General features: G+C 31.9%; 2 protein-coding genes across 2 annotated transcripts; both read left to right on the top strand.

The window, feature by feature from the left end:
- Positions 1–6,136: 6,136 nt before the first annotated feature.
- On the top strand, positions 6,137–7,367 carry LOC124540434. The gene is made up of 2 exons (XM_047117989.1): positions 6,137–6,361; positions 6,649–7,367. The coding sequence occupies exons 1-2, from the start codon at positions 6,214–6,216 to the stop codon at positions 7,236–7,238; spliced, it is 738 nt and encodes a 245-aa protein (XP_046973945.1). The 5' UTR covers positions 6,137–6,213; the 3' UTR covers positions 7,239–7,367.
- Positions 7,368–13,371: 6,004 nt separating this feature from the next.
- On the top strand, positions 13,372–17,102 carry LOC124540435. The gene is made up of 2 exons (XM_047117990.1): positions 13,372–13,569; positions 16,543–17,102. The coding sequence occupies exons 1-2, from the start codon at positions 13,416–13,418 to the stop codon at positions 17,061–17,063; spliced, it is 675 nt and encodes a 224-aa protein (XP_046973946.1). The 5' UTR covers positions 13,372–13,415; the 3' UTR covers positions 17,064–17,102.
- The last annotated feature ends 3,207 nt before the right edge of the window (positions 17,103–20,309 follow it).

The following is a 20,309-nucleotide window of genomic DNA, read 5'->3' on the forward strand; positions in this document are numbered from 1 at the left end:
TATTTTCTCTCAGTAAGACCGTACCGATCAATCTTTATTGTATCTTTTCCACTTGATATTAAACAAAAAATGTCTAATCTCGCCACTAAGTCAAAAAAAGTATTTTAAAATACACAGACAATGAAAAGATTACGGTGACATGAAGAATATACATAAACTATATACTTGTCTTAATTTATGTATAAACTGACTCTATAACAGCAATATGATTTAATATTAGCAATATAGTATGGTAGCTGTAACAATATTTTGTTATGGCATAATGCCTATGGCATAAAAGTTGCGAATGTGTGGCACAGTCTTTATGTCATTTTTTTACATTCAAGATAGTTCTTACACATTTGAATCATATAATTACATATAAGGTAAAGCTACCGGTTTAGATTGTAGAATTGACAGTAAAACCCCAAGAAACTCAATAGTTACTATTATAATATAATATTTATATTTTTTTATTATATACCATTACACACAAAAGCCGAAATCACCCAGTGGTTAGAACGCGTGCATCTTAACCGATGATTTTGGGTTCAAACCCAGGTAAGCACCACTATATATATGTGCTTAAGTTGTGTTTCTAATTCATCTCGTGAGTAAACCTGCATGTGTTTAATTTCATCGAAATTTTTCCACATGTTCATTCCACCAATTCGCATTGGAACAGCGTGGTGGAATATGTTCCAAACACTCCTTAATGGAAGAGGAGGCCTTAGCCCAGTTGTGGGTAATTTACAGGCTGTTACTTTACAAAAGCTTTCCACACAAAAGTCTAAATGGAATAAAAACTTGGTATTGATAGGCCTAATTGTTTTGAATAGGATTACTGAAGTTAAAAATGGTAATTTTGGGATTAAATTGGCAACGCGACTCCTAATAAGAAATCCTATAGCTTAAAATTAATTGCCGCATCTATCATGGGTTATGATGCTAGTTTTGTACATTCATGTCGAGAGATAGTCTATGACCAAGCGTATATTAGTTTTCGGACTACCCACAATTTCTTATACACATTTGAGTGCTCACTAATACTGTGTATGTGTGTGTATAAATTTTGTGAGTCGAAAGGTTTGGTCAATCAATATTACCCGTCAAATATATATACCATACATAATTGTTCATTTAGTTACTTTTTTATAAAGTTATTTATATTCAAAATGCTACCGTTTATAATCCGAAAACAGTTGAAAAAAGGTAGAGGTTTTGTTGTGAAAATTAATTTCCACTTTTTAATCGTCATGTAATTTTTTTTTTCAAAGTTGTTTTTGAACTTTTTTAGTTTGAAATTCGAGTGTGATTAAAGAAAGAAAGTGCCATTAGTTAGTGCTTTATAGAATAATCTAGAATAAGGCCGGATATATATATATTTATATATTTCTAACAGCAACTTGTAGTCTTGTAAGTTTACGATAATTTAGTCTGATAATATATATTATATAATCTGTACTGTACTTTAATATCTTTTTTTTTAAACTTATATCCAATTTTTTTGTCTACAATTTTTTTTGTTTACAAAAATATATAGTTCGTTAATACATTTTAGTTTATTATTAAATACTTAGTTGTACTTTTTTTCTAATCATATTTATGTAATAGTTCTTTCCGTCTGTTTACATTATTTTGGAAGGATTTACCGTTAATATTATTTAAAAAAAAAATGTTCTGAGTGTACTGAGTAAGGTTAACATAAATAATTTGAAACTAAACTTGTATATTCAACATAACTTTCAGTCACTATATAATCTGTGCGATTTTTTTTTTTAATTAAATAAAAATATACAGACTAAAAATATAAGATTGTCGAAATGGTTTGAAATTGCAAAGCATTGTGATTCAAAAACGTCATTCTCTCAAATTTTTGACTCTCGAATTAGAAAAAATAATCGTCCTTTTTGGTCACAATACATCACAGATAACCACAAATAATTAGATTTCTAAAAAAAATTACTAATGCTGAGAAGTTAGTTCTAGGAATATTGAACTGAGAAGTCAAAACAATTACTTTACATCTTATATCATTGATGTAACATAAATCAATCTGTAATTATTAATAAAGAAAATGATACTATAATATACCCTAGCACCCAGTAATTATGTATTGTATAAGAAAAAAATATATAATTGATCATTAGTTCCGGAGATACCTACATACAAATAAAATTGACTTAGTTATAAGAGACATCTCGAAAGAGCGTAGGATTCAATGATCTTAATATATATAAAACTTTGTCACATTTGTCTCAGGGATGTTATGGATATGGAATTTCGGATGGATATGATTTTATGTCGGATTATCCGATTATCTTTCGGATAATTTCATTTACAGATATAAGAGTGTGAATTGGTTATAAAATACAAGATTTTAAATTTTTTTATGGGCCACCTGATGGTCAGTTGTCACCATTACCCATAGACAATGACGCTGTAAGAAATATTAACTATTCCTTAAATCGTCAATGCGCCACTAACCATGGGAACTAAGTTATTATATCCCTTGTGCCTGTAGTTACACTGGCTCACTCACCCTTCAAACCGGAACAACAAATCTGAGTACTCTTGTTTGGCGGTAGAATAACTGATGAGTGGGTGGTACCTACCCAGGCGGGCTTGCACAAAGTCCTACCACCAAGTAAATTTGTCTTAATTTAATTTATTATTTAATTATTTGTAACGATTGCTGAAAAAAAAACAACAAATATCTTTAAAATGCATATAGCTTTTTTAATCTTTAAGTATATCTATACAGTTTCTAGTTAGGGATATATTTTATTTATTATACATCGAAAGTTTCCGTTTTGAATATCTATAACATCCCTGATTTTATGACTTCTTTTAGGAAAGAAATAAATGGATCTGATTTTTCATGGGTATATATATTAAATATCATGTTTAACCCACTTGTCATTGTATCTTTTCAGACTATAATAAAGTAAAATATATTTTTGTATGAATGTATGTGTGTATGTAATATAGTATTTAAGCGATAAAGATTTTGTGGTGCATCAAAATTTTATATATCTAGGTACTCGCCTCTACAAGAAATTTCATATTATCATTTTTCTTGTATTATTTTATAGATTTTTATTTATTTATACTAATGAAAAAATCGTATCTATTTAAGCGATCGTTTGGTTATTAATATTTTTTTTCTGTCTTTTACATTTTTATTACTTTGTTTTGTTTATATAAATAAATTTAATTACTCTAATAAAGCTTTTTAGTATATAATGTTTTTTTTATTTTTCTTTTCATTTCAATTTATAATTTGCTTTTTTTTAATTTTATAGTTTATAGTAGGCTGTGAAATAGGTAATAGTTCTTTATATAAACATAATTAATAAAAAAAATATACAAACATTTTACCATTATGCTTCGGCTTAAAAAAATAGGTATTAGAAATAGTATTATTTTGTATTAGAAATAATTAGTCAAACTTTAGTAAAATGAAAAGTATTTAAATTTTCAGTATTTAACAATGCTAGTTAAATTATGTGGTTATTTGTAATATGTGTTATTAAATGTCATTTAAGTTCAAAGTAAAACCAAAAACAGGTAGTTTTTGAACATAAATTCCAAATCTTTTACTATATAAAACCCAATAGAAACTCTGACGACATTACATATAGTAACGGGCATTAATTCTGAACACAATCTTGACCTACGCAGTGGACATAGATAATACATATATACTGCAGTAGAGCATTGTTAGGTCTTGGAGTAATGATGAAACCGCGGGTGTCGAGGCACGTGATTGGTCCGTCAGTCGATACTCGACGCCTATTGGACGATCACTTGTCACTCTTCCACTGTCATTTGCCCGAAAGGATAGAAGCGTGAACTTACCTCCTATACTGTCAACTGTCTATCTGTGCTCATGTATCGTGCTAACTATAAAGGTGAATTTCATTTGTTACAATTATTATTTTTATATATATGTCATACGTAATTATTATAATAGTCATAGAGTAGATGAATGCAAGCAATAGATAATACAAACGCTTAGGAGCAATTTATTATATGCCTAAAATAAACATATATTCTTATATGCTATCGTTTTATTTTAATACCTATCCTGTTCTAGCTTTAGCTCGTAAATGAACTGCTGGTCAAATTTGTTATGAAGATTAGCTTGGAGCATTTATACGAGGCTACTCCTCGTCGCGTTTGTATGGGGTACAATGTCATTTGATACGTGCAAGTTTATTCAGGTTGATTAAAATATAGAGATTTTTCGGTTAAGATTTTCGTGTTCTCTATTAAGTGTTAATGTAAGCATACCGGCAAATGGGATCCCTGGTGGTAAGGTATTACAGGCGGAGCCCTTTCATGCTATGCTGGGGCCCTTGAGCACTCATGAATTTGGCACCATTTCAGTAGATATTTAGGCCCTGGGTACGAGCCCCATGTGCCCTGTGGTAAAGCCCTTTTCTATACCCTTCAATGTTTGTGGCAGGTATGGTTGGTCTAGATTCACTTCAGCTTAGGCGAGACTCCGCACATATAAAATTTTATTATTTAATTTTAGTACATAGGGTGGATAGCACTGCTGTACGCGAAGCAATATATTTATATGTTCCCGACAAATATATGCGTGGTGTTGGAAGACGGCAACATACTCGTGGATTGTTTTGCTACCCACCTATGTGGCATTCAGCCCAAGCTAGCAACAGCCCCACTGCTAGGGCTGTTAAACTTTTGAATAACTTTATACGTTATCGAGATGTAGACATATTTTATGATCCTATTTATACTATATTTAAACAAATTTACATATTCCTAAATTTTAATTAATAATTTTGTAGTTCCTAAATAGATTTAAGCTTATTTTGTTTATAAATTTTATTTTTTTTTATTACTAAATTTTATTTCATTTGTCTTTGTAGTATGTTTAATTAAAATTAGTAAGAATGTTTAAAACAAAAAAAAAAAATGTTTAGTAATTAGTGTAAATATAAGCGACTTGGTGTAAATACTGTAATGCTTATTTTTCAAATAAAGATTATTATTATTATAAAGAGGGTAATGTTTACAACCCACAGATCCCTTATTCATCAATTCTCCACCAGCGTTGAGAAGTATAACCCTTTCATGATATATCCCTTGTTCCTGTTTTTATACTCTCTCTCACAAAACCCAGTCAAAAGAAATAAAAATAAAGGGCCAAGTTTAGTATCTTAGTATGTGTGTATTTAGTGCCCAAGGGCCAAAATAGTACTTTGAGATTATTTGCGAATTTGCAACAACACCCTTAACTAATATTATGTTATGTTATTAAGTAAATTGATAAGATAAATATTTGATATTATCGAGAAACGTAATATTAATCTCATATCAAGAATGAACGATTTAATTTTATCAGATAATTTTGATAAAGTGACCACTGTTACGGTGAATAACGCAAATGACATCAATCCTTTTTTCATTTTACTTTACTTGGTGGTAGGGCTTCGTGCAAACCCGTCTGGGTAGGTACCAACCACTCATTATTCTACCGCTAAACAACAGTACTCAGTATTTTTATGTTGCGGTTTGAAGGGTGAGTGAGCCAGTGTAACTACAAGCACAAGGGATATAACATCTTAGTTCCCAATGTTGGTGACGCATTGACGATGTAAGGAATAGTTAATATTTATTACAGCGTCATTGTCTATTGGTGATGGTGACCACTTTCCATCAGGTGGCCAATATGCTCGTCCGCCATCCTATACAAAAAAAAAAAACGAAATAATGTGTAGTTACAATACGCAACAAGCAAACGTTAACTCATGTTTGAATAAATAAAAATCAATATTGACTGTATATGAAATAACTTATTTTAAGTAATAAACGTTTTACTCATCGATTATTGTTAGAATTTTTTAGGTTATGAATTAATTTATAAAACTTGAGAATGTAAATCTATTCGATAAATAAATAAATTATTATATATAAACTACTTTGTTTTATAGTTGATATGTCATAATAGACAATACAATGACAAATAATGTTAAATGTCTATCTATTACAACCTGATTAAAATACACAATAAAACACAAATAATATTACCCATTCAGCTGCATATTCCGAAAATATAATTAAAGATTTTTACAAATTTATTCGATTTTTAACTCTGGCAACACCGATTCGAGGCGCCAACACCAATCGATTCTCCGACCGGCAGACGACCGCGGGACGACGTATCTGAAGCTCGCGACGCGACGTTGCCACACCGCACCGATGCTATTTCACGACAAACTTGATATCAAACTAATAAGACTTGTCAGAGAGAATCCAGTATTGTACGATCATAATAATGCTAAGTATATGGACTTTAATATGAGGGAGGTGACCTGGCAGAAAATCGGCGACGATCTAAAGAGATCCGGTAAGTGACTTTCGCTTGCTTTTATAATTTACGACGGAACGTCGATACGTGTTTACTATGAGAACTCGATTGTGTCTCGTTTACGATTTGTCTGCGAGAATGTGTTCGCGCGCAGTGACATTTATGTTTAAATGAATGTAAACACAATTGTTTTGTTTATATATTCAATTTGACGGCAAAAATAAATTACTACTCTTTATATTTTACTCGAAGACTATTCAAGATTTTTTATAATGAAATGTAATTGTGATTAAACTCCATTAATAGAAATAATCATCTTGTTTCAGCCGCTGATTGTAAAGTAAGATGGATTAACATACGAGACGTGTACAGGCGAATATTAAGGAAAAACCTGGAACCAGGACAGCGACCCAAAATGTATAAATACGAAAGTGAAGTTTCGTTCCTTCGTCCATTTTACAAAGACGTAACGTTACAAAATGAAGAATTCGAATCAGACGATCGGAGCAATGACCAAGGGAATGACGATCACGGGGACGACGGCGCTAACAACAGCGACAATTCTGACGTACCTGATAAGAAACCTAAAATCAAAAGCTATTATAAGTCTAGTGTAAAGAAAAAGAAGAAGAGGCGGAATTATGAAGAAGCCATTGACCCAATGAGCACGCCCACATTAAACGACCCGGCCAGCCAATCAGAGTTCGATTCTACGGATCCTGTCGACGCATTCTTACTAAGTATTGGTGCGACGTTGAGAACGTTTTCACCTTACCATTTAAATCTGGCTAAAAGCAAAATATTCTCTGTGGTTCAGGAACATGATCTCCAGCAAATAGTCGAGAAAAACCAACACAATGAAACAACACCACATGACATAAAGATCACCTCATCAGAGTCAATTTATATGCAATAGTTGTTATTAAAACAGAGTATAAAGTTTATGTTTGAAAATTGTATATAACACTAATTATAAAAATCATTAAAAAATACTTAATTTGTGCAATATGGGTCAAAATCGAATTGACCTTTAAGTGGATTGAATTATTGTGTAATTTCAACAAATTACGTATTATATTTTAAGTATTGTTAGAAAAAAAATGCTTTTTTAAAGAGTTAAATGTTTTTAAGTTTAAAATAAATCTATATGTCCAAACAATAAACTTTTTCAATGGCCCAGATAATGGTAAAACTTTAGTGAAGGAAATTAAAAAACACCATACCAAAATGAAGAGTTCTTCGAATATCTATGTAAAAGAGAGGCAATGCTATATGTCTAGACACAAAAAATGTTGACGTATATTGCCGTTTTAAGTAAATTATTGTTTACAAGTATTAATAGGGCATGCCGAATTGATTATTTTTTAACTCCATTTTAAAAGGCCGATAACGCACCATCCCTGATGGTTCAGGTGCCCATGGGCGATGGTAGTAACTTTCCATCAGATGAGCCTCCAGGTCATCTGCCACATATAACATATAAAGTTTAATTTGACAATGATTATTCTTATTTTAATTTAATAACCTCTTGATCGGCGATAAATGAAGTCATTAAAACACATTAATTTGTCAGAAAGTGACATAATCTCAGTTATACATATACACCATAGAGAGTTATTGATATACAAGTTAAATATACATTTTAATTTCCTTTACAGAAATTGAAATGCGTTACGATATTCATTTGTACACGTGATACTTAGTTTTGTCTTCTAAGCAGAAGTCTTATGACATTTAGGATTTTTAACTAAAAGCTTGACAATATAATTTAGTACATACATAGATACGCAAGTTATGGTTTTGAAGAGAAATCAACTTCACCCACGTTGTTTAAATAGTAATTATTTTAAATAATCATATAAAATTTTTAATAGAGTAAGGAAAGAGTACATAGGAGGAAGTTTGAAAGTGGCACCCGTAACCGAGAAGTGGAAATCTGTCATAGTATGCGAAGGATTGAGGACCATGTAAAGCAGAATTGTAAATAAGGCCTTGAGCATGGATGTGGATATAGAGGACGACTAAAGAAACGATGAATGGATTGTATAAAAGACGGTATGCTGTGCCGAACCCAAATAAAATTGGGATAAGGGCAGGAGGATGATGATATATATTATAACATTCAATACAGGTCTGACGTAATTATGTCAAACAACGAGTATTAATTTTTATTAAAAGATATTATTATAGTAACTTATCCTTAACACATCATAATATGGAACATGTCTTTTCTCATAAAATATCAACAATGACAAGTTACAAAGTGAGATTTCAAAACATTTTCGATAGTAGGGGCGAATTTCATCGAACGGAACGTGACGTGTCGACACGACCGAATCGATACGAGACGAGCTAAAGATAAAACGGACAAACCTTTCTATTTTATATTAAAAACTTTTTTGTTTTATTATAAAATTAGAATACAAGTATTCCCATATTATTTAACAATTTTACAAGAGCGTCACTAAATAAATATCATTATAAAGTTTTAAATGGAATATTTATTTGCAATAAAAACTTTTTGGTACTTAAATCTTTTTAAAAAACAAATGATCTGTACTTCGTTATATTATAACCAATACTTCATTTATTTATTTCAAAAATAAACAAATAATTATTTTATATTACGATTATAATATAAGTACTTATTTTAATATTTAGTTGCTTAAATATATATTACATTTAAAAACGAATCATCCGTTGCGATTATTTCAAATTTAAACTGTTTCCGATAAATTTATCAATATGACGCAACAAAATATGTTTTGACCAAGTTAACTTAGATAATTTATATATCTGTGCCACTCTACAATTCTTTTGTATCAAATGAGCCAACATTTTTACATTGGTGTGCGTGAGGTTACTTTTGACACATGCCAAACGTAATACTAATTTACTAGTGTGTGTACTATGCGGCCATGTTTAAAACATTTTTTTTCGACGCCTTCTCAACTGCGACGGTTTATCTAGTCATAAGAAATAAATATAATCAAAGCAAAGTTATTTAAATTTTAGCTTAACTATATGTGAATTTAAGCAATTAAAATCTATGAATTTGTTTGTAATTCTCTCATTGTTTTAGTCTTAATTTTGAACTTTTTGATTTCATTTAGCTAAATGAAATAAAAAATGGCCTCTCTTAAAAATCATTATCAACAAACAACAGTATTCAATATTGTTGTGTTCCGGTTTGAATGTTTCACTTCAACGCCGGGCACGAAATAAATTATAAACAGAAATTAAGTATACGAAAATTAAATTACATATGCCTGGTAGAAGTTTCAATCTTAGGCTTAGTTCAAACCACTTAGCCATCTCGGAATAAATACTGACAATTCAGTACCCGGGACTCCAAATCAAGGATAAAAAAAAAACTTAATTCAAGTAGTCTTTTACAAGCACTTTTGAATCATTTAACAATTATATTACGTGAAGCTAGCACCGGTTCGCAAAGTTTATTCTACCGAGAAAAACCGGCAAGAAACTCAGTAGTTATTTTTTCACTTTATCAGAAACGAATCCAAATCGTAGCAGATATTACCATTTACCCCGTTTTACTATTTTATCACTGTGACACAGTTGCTGTGTGGTGATTTGACCATCAATATGAAAGTGTAATGCTAATATATTGAATAAAGAAGTTTGAGTTTAATAGAGTTGGAAACCCATAAAACTATTATAAATTAGTAGAATGGACCCTCCGTTACGTTTGAGCTGAGGTTTATTTTTGTGAGGAATACTTTGGTTTGGAAGAATTGTAAACGTTAAAAATTAGTAGAATAACCCTTGTGTTAGGAAAATGACAATTAGTTAAAAATTGTTTTTAATGTTTCAATCATGCTGCCTTACATTAATAGATTAATATTCTAGAAGGATGAATGAATATCCGGTGGATTCTGGAGATTCGTCCGTATAGTACAATTGGTAGTTAAACAAGAATACTCAATAGTAATAACAGCTAAGTGACGCTAATTAGTTACAGTAATTACAGATAGTACATTTTCTTTAAATTACTAGCAATGTGTATTTAAAAGTTTTTATGTCAATTTGTATCTATTTTATCTATATTAATATTCTAAGAACAACAACAACAGCCTGTAAATTCCCACTGTTGGGCTAAAGGCCTCCTATCCCTTTGAGAAGGTATGGAACTTATTCCACCACGCTGTTCTGTGGTGGAATGCACATGTGGCAGAATTTCTATGAAATTTGTCACATGCAGGTTTCCTCACGATGTTTTCCTTCACCGCTGAGCACGAGATGAATTGTAAAGACAAATTAAGCACATGAAACAACGGTGCTTGCCTGGGTTCGAACGCAATCATCGGTTAAGATGCACGCGTTCTTACCCCTGGGCCATCTCGACTCTTAATATTATAAATGTGAAATTAACTCTGTCTGTCTGATGCTCTTTCATTACCAAACCGTCGAAGCGAATTTGATAAAATTTGGTATGAAGCAAACTTGAACTCCATGGAAGGACATAGACTACTTTTTTGCCCAGCACATGACAACCAACACCCTAAAACGAGCGAAACTGCGGGCGATTACTAGTAACTCATAATTAAAGTGACAACACTCTTGATGTACTAACAATAATACCACACTATATAATATCGAGAATTTCTATTCGATTTAGATTTTATATTTGCTTTTATTATTTCGATGAAATGTTACGTATTATCTGCCCTTTTTAATCTGATTTTGTTTCACAATCAACACACAACTAACGCCATCTAGTTTATTTTTTGACAACAACAAAAAAATCAGTTCAGTTACTTTTTTTTACCTTGCAATGAATTTATTGTTATTTTGAAAATATTTCAAATATAATTAATGTCCACCTTGATGTCCGAAAATCCACAACAGCGCGATTTCTTAGATATTTTCTGCCTCGCGCAACCACTTTGTGGAACCAGCTTTCGCCGGCAGTTTTCCGAACCGATACGACATGGGAACCTTCAAGTAAAGAGCGTACCCTTCCTTAAAGGCCGGCAACGCACCTGCAAGCCCCCTAGAGTTGCAGATGTCCACGGGCGGTGGTAGTCACTTACCATCAGGTGAGCCTCCTGCTTGTTTGCCACCTATGTATGTTATTAAAAAAATAATACAAGGCCCATTAGGTAAATCATATTAAATTAATGATAATATAAAATATACATGTATTACTTATTTACTTCGCGGTAGAGCTTTGTATTAGCCCTAGTTAGATACCCATCAAATATTCTACGCCAAAACGCAATACTTATCGGTTTAAAGAGCGAGTGAGCCAGTGTAATAACAGGCACAAGAGACGCTTATATTTGGCTTGTGGTGACTTTACTTACCTTACCATCCGGTGAGCTATTTGTATGCGATATGTCTTTATAAAAATGGTTTACAAATCACCTACGCATTTAAAAAACGAACATATTGTAATATGCTGGAGTCTTTTACAATGTTTAAGAAGTAACAGTTTCCACCATCAAATTATATGAGTTTTAAAAGTATCAATTTTTTATTCAAACACATTATTATTTTTACAACATGTAAAATTTATAATATAGTTAATACATATTACATATGTGAAAAAAGTGTCTGTCTGACTGTCGCTCTTTCACGACCCAACCGCTGTACCGAAATTGATAAAATTAGGTATGAAGCAAACTTGAACTCCAAGAAAAGATGCTATTTCTTTTGCCTTACACATGACAACTAGTGAGAAAATAAAATTGATTCACTAAAACTGTTTTCATGACATGCAACTTTGATACTTTTATCTTGATATATTTTTACTAATATCATACAATTTTATCACAATTAAAAACACTGATTACCTTCGACGGATATGATAATTGGGCGACATTACTTTTAAAGATGCTTTTTTGGCACAAAACCTGACAGATTTTTAAATACCGAAATATTTGAAGGCATAGGAAGCTTGAATACACCCATCTTATCCAAGAGTTTCTATTAATAAAGTCTACACAAAATTAAGCTAACTGTTCGTTTATCATCAACGTATTTATAATTTCATGATTTCAGTAATGAAATCAGTCATTAATAATTTAGTGATTTCAATAAGTATTACAAAAAACTTGTTTTCTTTCATAAATGCAGACAGTTAAATGTGTATGAGATTTCATACCGCTCTAGGCATTAGTAAGGCTAGTAAATAAAACTAGATTAAGTACTATGCTATACTATTAATAATAATTATCATGAGTAATAAAATCGCAGGCAATAAAAAATATTATAACAATTTCTAAAATAAAAACTAGACAGTAATAATAAAATCTAGTTTGATATTGTTAAAGTTTTAAGTTTAAGAAATACCGGCTATAAATATTATGGTGTACCAAATGTGTTAAACGTAATGAATGCCGTCTCCTAGTCGCAAGGGAGCGGAGCTCGGCGTGACCGCGACGTTGCCGTCCCGTGCCGTCGCCTGTTCGGCCAGTGTTGCCAGGTTTCAAAACGTTTTGTAATTATCGGGGAGTCATGAGTTCAAAATCTAAGCTCAGTTATAAAATAAATTTGTATATTTATTGATTTTATTTTAACTTTCCAAGTGCGTAATGTAAAATAAATGAGCTGATTTTTATGATGCGCTTTTAGGGTAAACGAAATGATGACAATTTTTAAAATCAAATTGTAGTTATTACATTATTATTACAGTAGTAACCTTTCAAAAAAAAAACCTGAATTCAAAAAACTAAAATCTATTTTTGTCCTTAATTAATGTTGATTATTGATAGAACATATGACTCGTATTAGAAGGACAATTTTGCTCATTGCCCTTTTGTGAAAACGTTAAATTTTGTAACAATACCCGACTTTATAAAAATTCGATTCAACAATCGACATCAATTAATCTAAATTTACTTAAATTTTAATTTCAACCGTATAGTTTATTATTTATCATAAAAAACTAGCATATCAACTCATGATATCATTAAAATCAATCAATTGGGACAAATATTTTTAAAATCTTATGGGGAAACTATTACTTTCGTGCTACAACCCAGATAGATTTTTGGTAAAAAAAATCCGAGAACTAGTAACACAGAGCCGCGTCGCAGTCGTCTCAGACTCGTCACGCGTTAACAACACAATGCCTTTACCATTCAACAAGGCTTTAGATTTAAAATTACTTACATTAGTTAAAGACAATCCCATTATATACAATTCAAAGCACGCGAAATATTTAGATTTCGATACAAGAGAGGTTGTCTGGCAGAAAATAGGCGACGCTTTGAACCGACCTGGTGAGTTTTGTAAATAAATATTTAGTTTGTGTTGTGCCGCGGTGTACGAACGAAATTGGTGTCAATCGGTATTTGAAATCAGTTAAAGCTAAATGAATATTATAACATAAAAGTGTTAGAATATAAATATAATATAATACGTAAAATCACAGTGATTTTTTCAAGTGAAAATTACAAGTAATGTTACGATTTAAAGATACTTTTGATTTATTTATCACAGTCATAGAATATTGCATATTGTAAAATTTCGAAACACATTATTAATGAGATAGATATCGATATAATCTATATATAATATATGTTGTACATAATCGTAAATATATATTAAAATCGTTTTATTTATATCGTAATTATTTTGTTTATTACGGATAAATATATAACTTATCTTCGTACGTTAGATAATGTGTTTTGGATACTTTAATATTATATGTATAATTAATTAATATACAATGTATATAATGTATAACTATGAATGCTAGAATGCATATTCAGTAACGAGTAAAAATCGCCTAGGTAAATGCTAATGTAAACAGTATGTTAAAGATCATATTTCATTGTTTCAAATCATGTTTCAAAGGGCACCTAGATTACTAAATACATATTTTGTTTTTGAATAATGCGTTAATAATATTTTTGTTAATACGGGGACTTGTTCAGTCATATCGTCGATATTTCTCGATAAACAAGGATTAAATAAAACTAGAATAGTTATTAATAATTGATGATAAGGAATCATAAAGATTCATCCAAGTCTATATTTATTATTTAAAAAAAATGTATTTATTTTTTTCAAGTAGGCATTAAGACATTTATAATACATACTAGCTAACCGACTCGGATTCTCATGCAATTTTAACGATACACGTATATGCAAGTGGAAATAATTTTTAAACAGTATGTTTAGTACTGGAGATTACTGTTAAACACTAACGGATAAATTTTACCTATTTATTATATTAATATTTAATATTCGAATTTGAAAAATATATATATTTAACAAATATGTGTATACAGACATTTTATTTATTTATTTATTAAAAACCATCAGCAGTCACACGTGTTATACATAAAAATTAAGTTGTAAATGTAATTGTAGTAAACCTTCGTGGTCGAGTAGTGTGTAAACTGGTTTTCATGGGTACGCCACTTCGAGGTCCGGGTTCGATTCCCGGTCGAGTCGACGTAAAAAATTCATTAGTTTTCTATGTTGTCTTGGGTCTGGGTGTTTGTGGTACCGTCGTTACTTCTGATTTTCCATAACACAAGTGCTTTAGCTACTTACATTGGAATCAGAGTAATGTATGTGATTTGTCCCATATTTATTTATTTTTAGTCGTATGTAATATAATGTGTGCGACTTTTTAAGTCTCTATAATATACAAAAATATTTTTTACTAAACTTACTTGATATTAGTAAAATACAAGAAATTACAACCAGTAAATATCAATTTTCGAAGAAAAGGTTCCGAGCGTACTCCACGTTGCTCCAATGCAGGGTGGATTTAACTTCACCACCAAACATGAGATTAATATAAACCCCAATTAGGTGCATAACAATTCAGTTTGAACTGGTAATTATCGGTTAAGATCCACGTATTCCAACAAAAAAAAACTGGGTAATTACGGCGTAAGGACTGTTAGCTTATAATATAATAGCCTAATAAACATTAATTAGAGTGCAATAATTAATTAACGCATGATATATTTAACTTGTTTACGTGAAATAAAGCTAGGTATCGGAATGTGTATTCTAATCGGTGGTAGGGTTAAACTCGGAAGGATCAGTAGCACTGATAATCTTATCGAAATTGGATTAATACATTTTATGTCGATAAACGCATGTTGTTTTGAAGAGTTGTGAAATTGTACTTGACTGAAATAGTCTGTAATTAAAATTAAAAAGAGTTACTACTGAGTTTCATGCCGCCTCGTAGGATCCATTTTCTGAAGCGGCGGCATTAATTCAACACTGTTATATGACGACTCAAAGTGCTTTAATGATCCTACATAAATAAGTAATATTTTATTATTTTGGTTTTTATAGCTGATAATGCAAAGTTCACAAATGAAAAATTGTTTGCTTTAGTTTAAGTTTTTAAACATGGAATGCAGCTATTTCAACAAATTTTATTATTTTGTTATCTAATTAGTAAAATTCTGTTTGAGTTACAAAAAAAAAAAACTACTCGAAGAAGATGTATTGATATTGATATTTATAATATATAAGATGATGAGTTTACAAATAGTTAAATTGAAGAACGATATCTAAATAATCAACATCATATGACTAACTAGCTATGCCCGTGGCCTTGTACGCCTTTGAATATAACAAAAACAATTGTAGCCTAAGTTACTTCCTATTATATCAGTTATCTGCTAGTGACAGTTCTGCCAGAATCGTCTCAGCCGTTCCAGAGATTAGCCGGAAGAAACAGACAGACAGACCGACAATAATTGTAAAAAATGTTATTTTGGTATATGTACCGTGTATAAATATGTATTTATTCACGTGTATGCATTGAGTAAAAAAGGGCTATTTTGTGGACCGATTTTGATATTTTTTTTTTTTTTGAAAGCTAATGCTTCCCGTGTGGTCTAATTTTAATTTAGTCCAGTTACGATGATGGTATCCATATGAAAACGATATTAGTCTTAAATTTGCATTAGTATGTGCGCGATAAACACGTGAATAACTCAATATTGCGCCAACCAATTTTGATGATTCTGACATGGCTCCAAATATAACAATAACTACGTTATATAATCGTGAATCGACTTTTAAGTAATCTAATATTTTTAATTTCATTTTACTTGGGAGGACTTATTTTTATTACTTTTTAGTGCATATTTATTTGTTTTAAAATAGTGTTTTGTTTGAAGTCGTTGTTTTTGTTAAAACTTTTATTTATAATATTACAAACGGATACTCCAATTTTATTATATGTATTGATAAAAAGTTTGCTTAAATTTCAGCGCAGATCTGCAAAACACGATGGGTGAACATAAGAGACATGATGCGTCGGAAGATAAGAGATAGATTACGGAATCCAAATCACAGGAGTTACAACTACAAATACGAAGAGGAACTGGCTTTCATGTTGCCGTACTTCAAGGAAACAAATTTGAACAGCGCAAATGATGAATACGCTGATTTCTTTGACGATACCAACAATTGCAATGTAGAGGCTGATGTCTTTGACAATGAGACGGAAGAATTCCGCCATGAAGCGCGAGAAATCAAACCAAATATAAATTTTAGGAAAAGACAAGACGATTCTGGGTCTTTGGTACTCGGGAACGAATCCTACCAAGAACTAAATCCAGCGGATCCATTAGACGTATTCCTTATAACGATAGGTTCGACGTTGAGGAAATTCAGTCCGTATTACTTGAACCAGGCGAAGAGTAAAATATTCCAGGTGGTCCAGGACTACGAGCTGCAGCAGATCGTGAATAAGGATGACCAGCCAGGCAGTAGTGATGCGAAAAGATAATGCTATATATAGGTGTATGAAAGGACAATTTCGTATTGAGAATTTATTCCATACAGTTATACCTATTACATGACAATTGGCTTTTATCTTTAATAAAAAGAATTAATGAATTTAACCCCATCTCTAACTCGTTATTTTGGGTGAAATATTGTATGCAAATTATCAATTGTATTGAAATAGCAGAAATATGACTCCCAAATTAGTAATAATTAATTTACATACAATATTTCACCTATAGTAGTAATTATTTTTTAGCACAATAGTAGTAATTATTTTTTTGATATTATAAATACTGTTTTGGAAAATCAAGTCAGAGGTTGGTTATTTGACCAAGATTTAAAGCCAGGATATCGCCTGCTTCTTCCTTCGCTGGTGCCATACTAAGACATTCTAAAGATAGACTTGACTGAAAAGTTTTGGAAATTTTCTAGTAATATTTATCAGATCCTTTCAATGTGATGAATATGTCCGTCAGACCTATTGCCAAGCTGCTTTTACAGGTTACGTGTTGGAAACATTGCGGTTCTCTTATTATGTAAGTAATGGTTTGTTGTTGAATTGTATTTGTTAAGTTTTATTAAATAGTTTTATACAAAACGTCTTTTAATACAATGTCATTTAAAAGGTATCGAAATTGGTTTACCTTTCGCTTCATCTCTTTCTTACAGAACGATAGGGCGAATATTTCATGTAACTGTAAATTTCCCACTGCTGGACTAAGGCCTCCTCTCCCATTAAGGAGAAGGTTTGGAACATATTCCACCACGCTGTTCCAATGCGGTTGCACATGTGGCAGAATTTCAATGAAATTAGACACATACAGGTTTTCTTCACGATGTTTTCCTTCACCGCCGAGCACGAGATGAATTATAAACACAAATTAAGCACATATATAGTGGTGCTTGACTGGGCTTGAACCAGCAATCATCGGTTAAGATGCACGCGTTCTAACCACTGGGCCATCTCAGCTCAATATTTCATGAGTTAAATTTTATTGTGTAGCTTTGACGTATCAAAACGATCTTCAGGTGTTTTTTTATGGTATAGGTTGGCAGAAGAGCATATGGGCCCCCTGATGGTAACTGGTCACCATCACCCATAGACAATGACGCTGTAAGAAATATTAACTATCCTTACATCGTCAATGTGCCACCAACCTTGGGAACTAAGATGTTATGTCTCTTGTGCCTGTAGTTGCAATGGCTCACTCACCCTTCAAACCGGAACACAATAATACTGAGTACTGTTATTTGGCGGTAGAATAACTGATGAGGGGGTGGTGCCTACCCAGACGGGCTTGCACAAAGCCCTACCACCAAGTGAAACGTAAAAGATAAGATGAAAACGGTTACTCGTCATCAAATCGATGACGTCTGATGTTCCGATGACGTACGATTTAACATTAGTTTCGATATTCGCTGAGTGCGAAGTATAAGGTGGGGGAACCACGAAACGATCGCAGCGCGCGTCATGGCCAAGAAAAGGAACTTTCTGTGGCGGACGCTGTCACTTTTTACTAGCGAGATTTACGTTTTTAGTAAATAAACATGTGCTTCAATGGTGTGGATCATAGCATCTTCATATTTAATTTCTTTCACATCTTGCACATGTTGAGCTAAAACTAATTGTTTTCCTTTCAATGTTGTTTGTGGTTGGAAAATGATGTCGTGTGTGATTGGTCGGAATCCAGTTTTTATGATTAATGTGGCCATGTTTAACTGAAAATACATAAAAGAACGGATTATTGAGAGCACAAGCACTCATAAATAATCGTCTGCTATTTACTTGAAATGCGTTATCCAATGAAATTTGTTTATTTCTTTACTTACTTGTCATGACGATAGTTTTAAATCTTTGACGATAGTCATGAAAAATCCGTAATGTACTAAGCGAAATCTATTGATTGTGCCATTTTAGACGAAAAATAAAAAAGACTTACCTTATATAGATTAAGAATATTTATTGGAATAAATGTAAATTACAATATTTAATTAAAATTGTCCCAGCGAATATCGGACACACGACTAGTGTTTATAGGATGTACTCCGTAAAATAAAACTCCATATTTAATTAATTTCATTTTTTTCTCAAATATTTATTTGTAATTGCTCTTATAGATGAGATAAGAAGACCCTATAGACAAATTGAGATTTCTTCATTCTTTGGAGATTCAAATGAAACAAAATAATATTCTCAATTTTTATTGTAAGAAGCACAATTAATGACGTTTCAAACGATTTATAAAATATAAGTGACTAATGTGTTTTACGTCAATAATACGATCGTTGAATCCACTTCATCCTGCATACTCTCTGAGACATGATCTTCACTGAAGCGCTGGCAGCAGCCTTGACCACTTCTTGGATCTGTAAAAGATTTTTATAAAGCTTGGTGACCAGGCAAATGGTCACCATATAGTAAGTAGTTAAAATTGCTCTGCTAACTATTTTATTTTTTTTTTATTTTTTATTTTATGGTATAGGTTGGCAGAAGAGCATATGGGCCCCCTGATGGTAACTGGTCACCATCACCCATAGACAATGACGCTGTAAGAAATATTAACTATCCTTACATCGTCAATGTGCCACCAACCTTGGGAACTAAGATGTTATGTCTCTTGTGCCTGTAGTTGCAATGGCTCACTCACCCTTCAAACCGGAACACAATAATACTGAGTACTGTTATTTGGCGGTAGAATAACTGATGAGGGGGTGGTGCCTACCCAGACGGGCTTGCACAAAGCCCTACCACCAAGTGAAACGTAAAAGATAAGATGAAAACGGTTACTCGTCATCAAATCGATGACGTCTGATGTTCCGATGACGTACGATTTAACATTAGTTTCGATATTCGCTGAGTGCGAAGTATAAGGTGGGGGAACCACGAAACGATCGCAGCGCGCGTCATGGCCAAGAAAAGGAACTTTCTGTGGCGGACGCTGTCACTTTTTACTAGCGAGATTTACGTTTTTAGTAAATAAACATGTGCTTCAATGGTGTGGATCATAGCATCTTCATATTTAATTTCTTTCACATCTTGCACATGTTGAGCTAAAACTAATTGTTTTCCTTTCAATGTTGTTTGTGGTTGGAAAATGATGTCGTGTGTGATTGGTCGGAATCCAGTTTTTATGATTAATGTGGCCATGTTTAACTGAAAATACATAAAAGAACGGATTATTGAGAGCACAAGCACTCATAAATAATCGTCTGCTATTTACTTGAAATGCGTTATCCAATGAAATTT

The sequence above is a fragment of the Vanessa cardui genome, chromosome 25, assembly GCF_905220365.1.
Source record: "Vanessa cardui chromosome 25, ilVanCard2.1, whole genome shotgun sequence".
Classification (NCBI taxonomy): domain Eukaryota; kingdom Metazoa; phylum Arthropoda; class Insecta; order Lepidoptera; family Nymphalidae; genus Vanessa; species Vanessa cardui.

What these genes read in the sequence shown, in the direction of transcription:
- LOC124540434 (XM_047117989.1), top strand. Translation starts at nt 6,214, where the DNA reads ATGCTATTTCACGACAAACTTGATATCAAACTAATAAGACTTGTCAGA. An exon ending in CGACGATCTAAAGAGATCCG is followed by an intron (nt 6,362 to 6,648) that starts GTAAGTGACTTT and finishes ATCTTGTTTCAG; the next exon opens with CCGCTGATTGTAAAGTAAGA.
- LOC124540435 (XM_047117990.1), top strand. Translation starts at nt 13,416, where the DNA reads ATGCCTTTACCATTCAACAAGGCTTTAGATTTAAAATTACTTACATTA. An exon ending in CGACGCTTTGAACCGACCTG is followed by an intron (nt 13,570 to 16,542) that starts GTGAGTTTTGTA and finishes CTTAAATTTCAG; the next exon opens with CGCAGATCTGCAAAACACGA.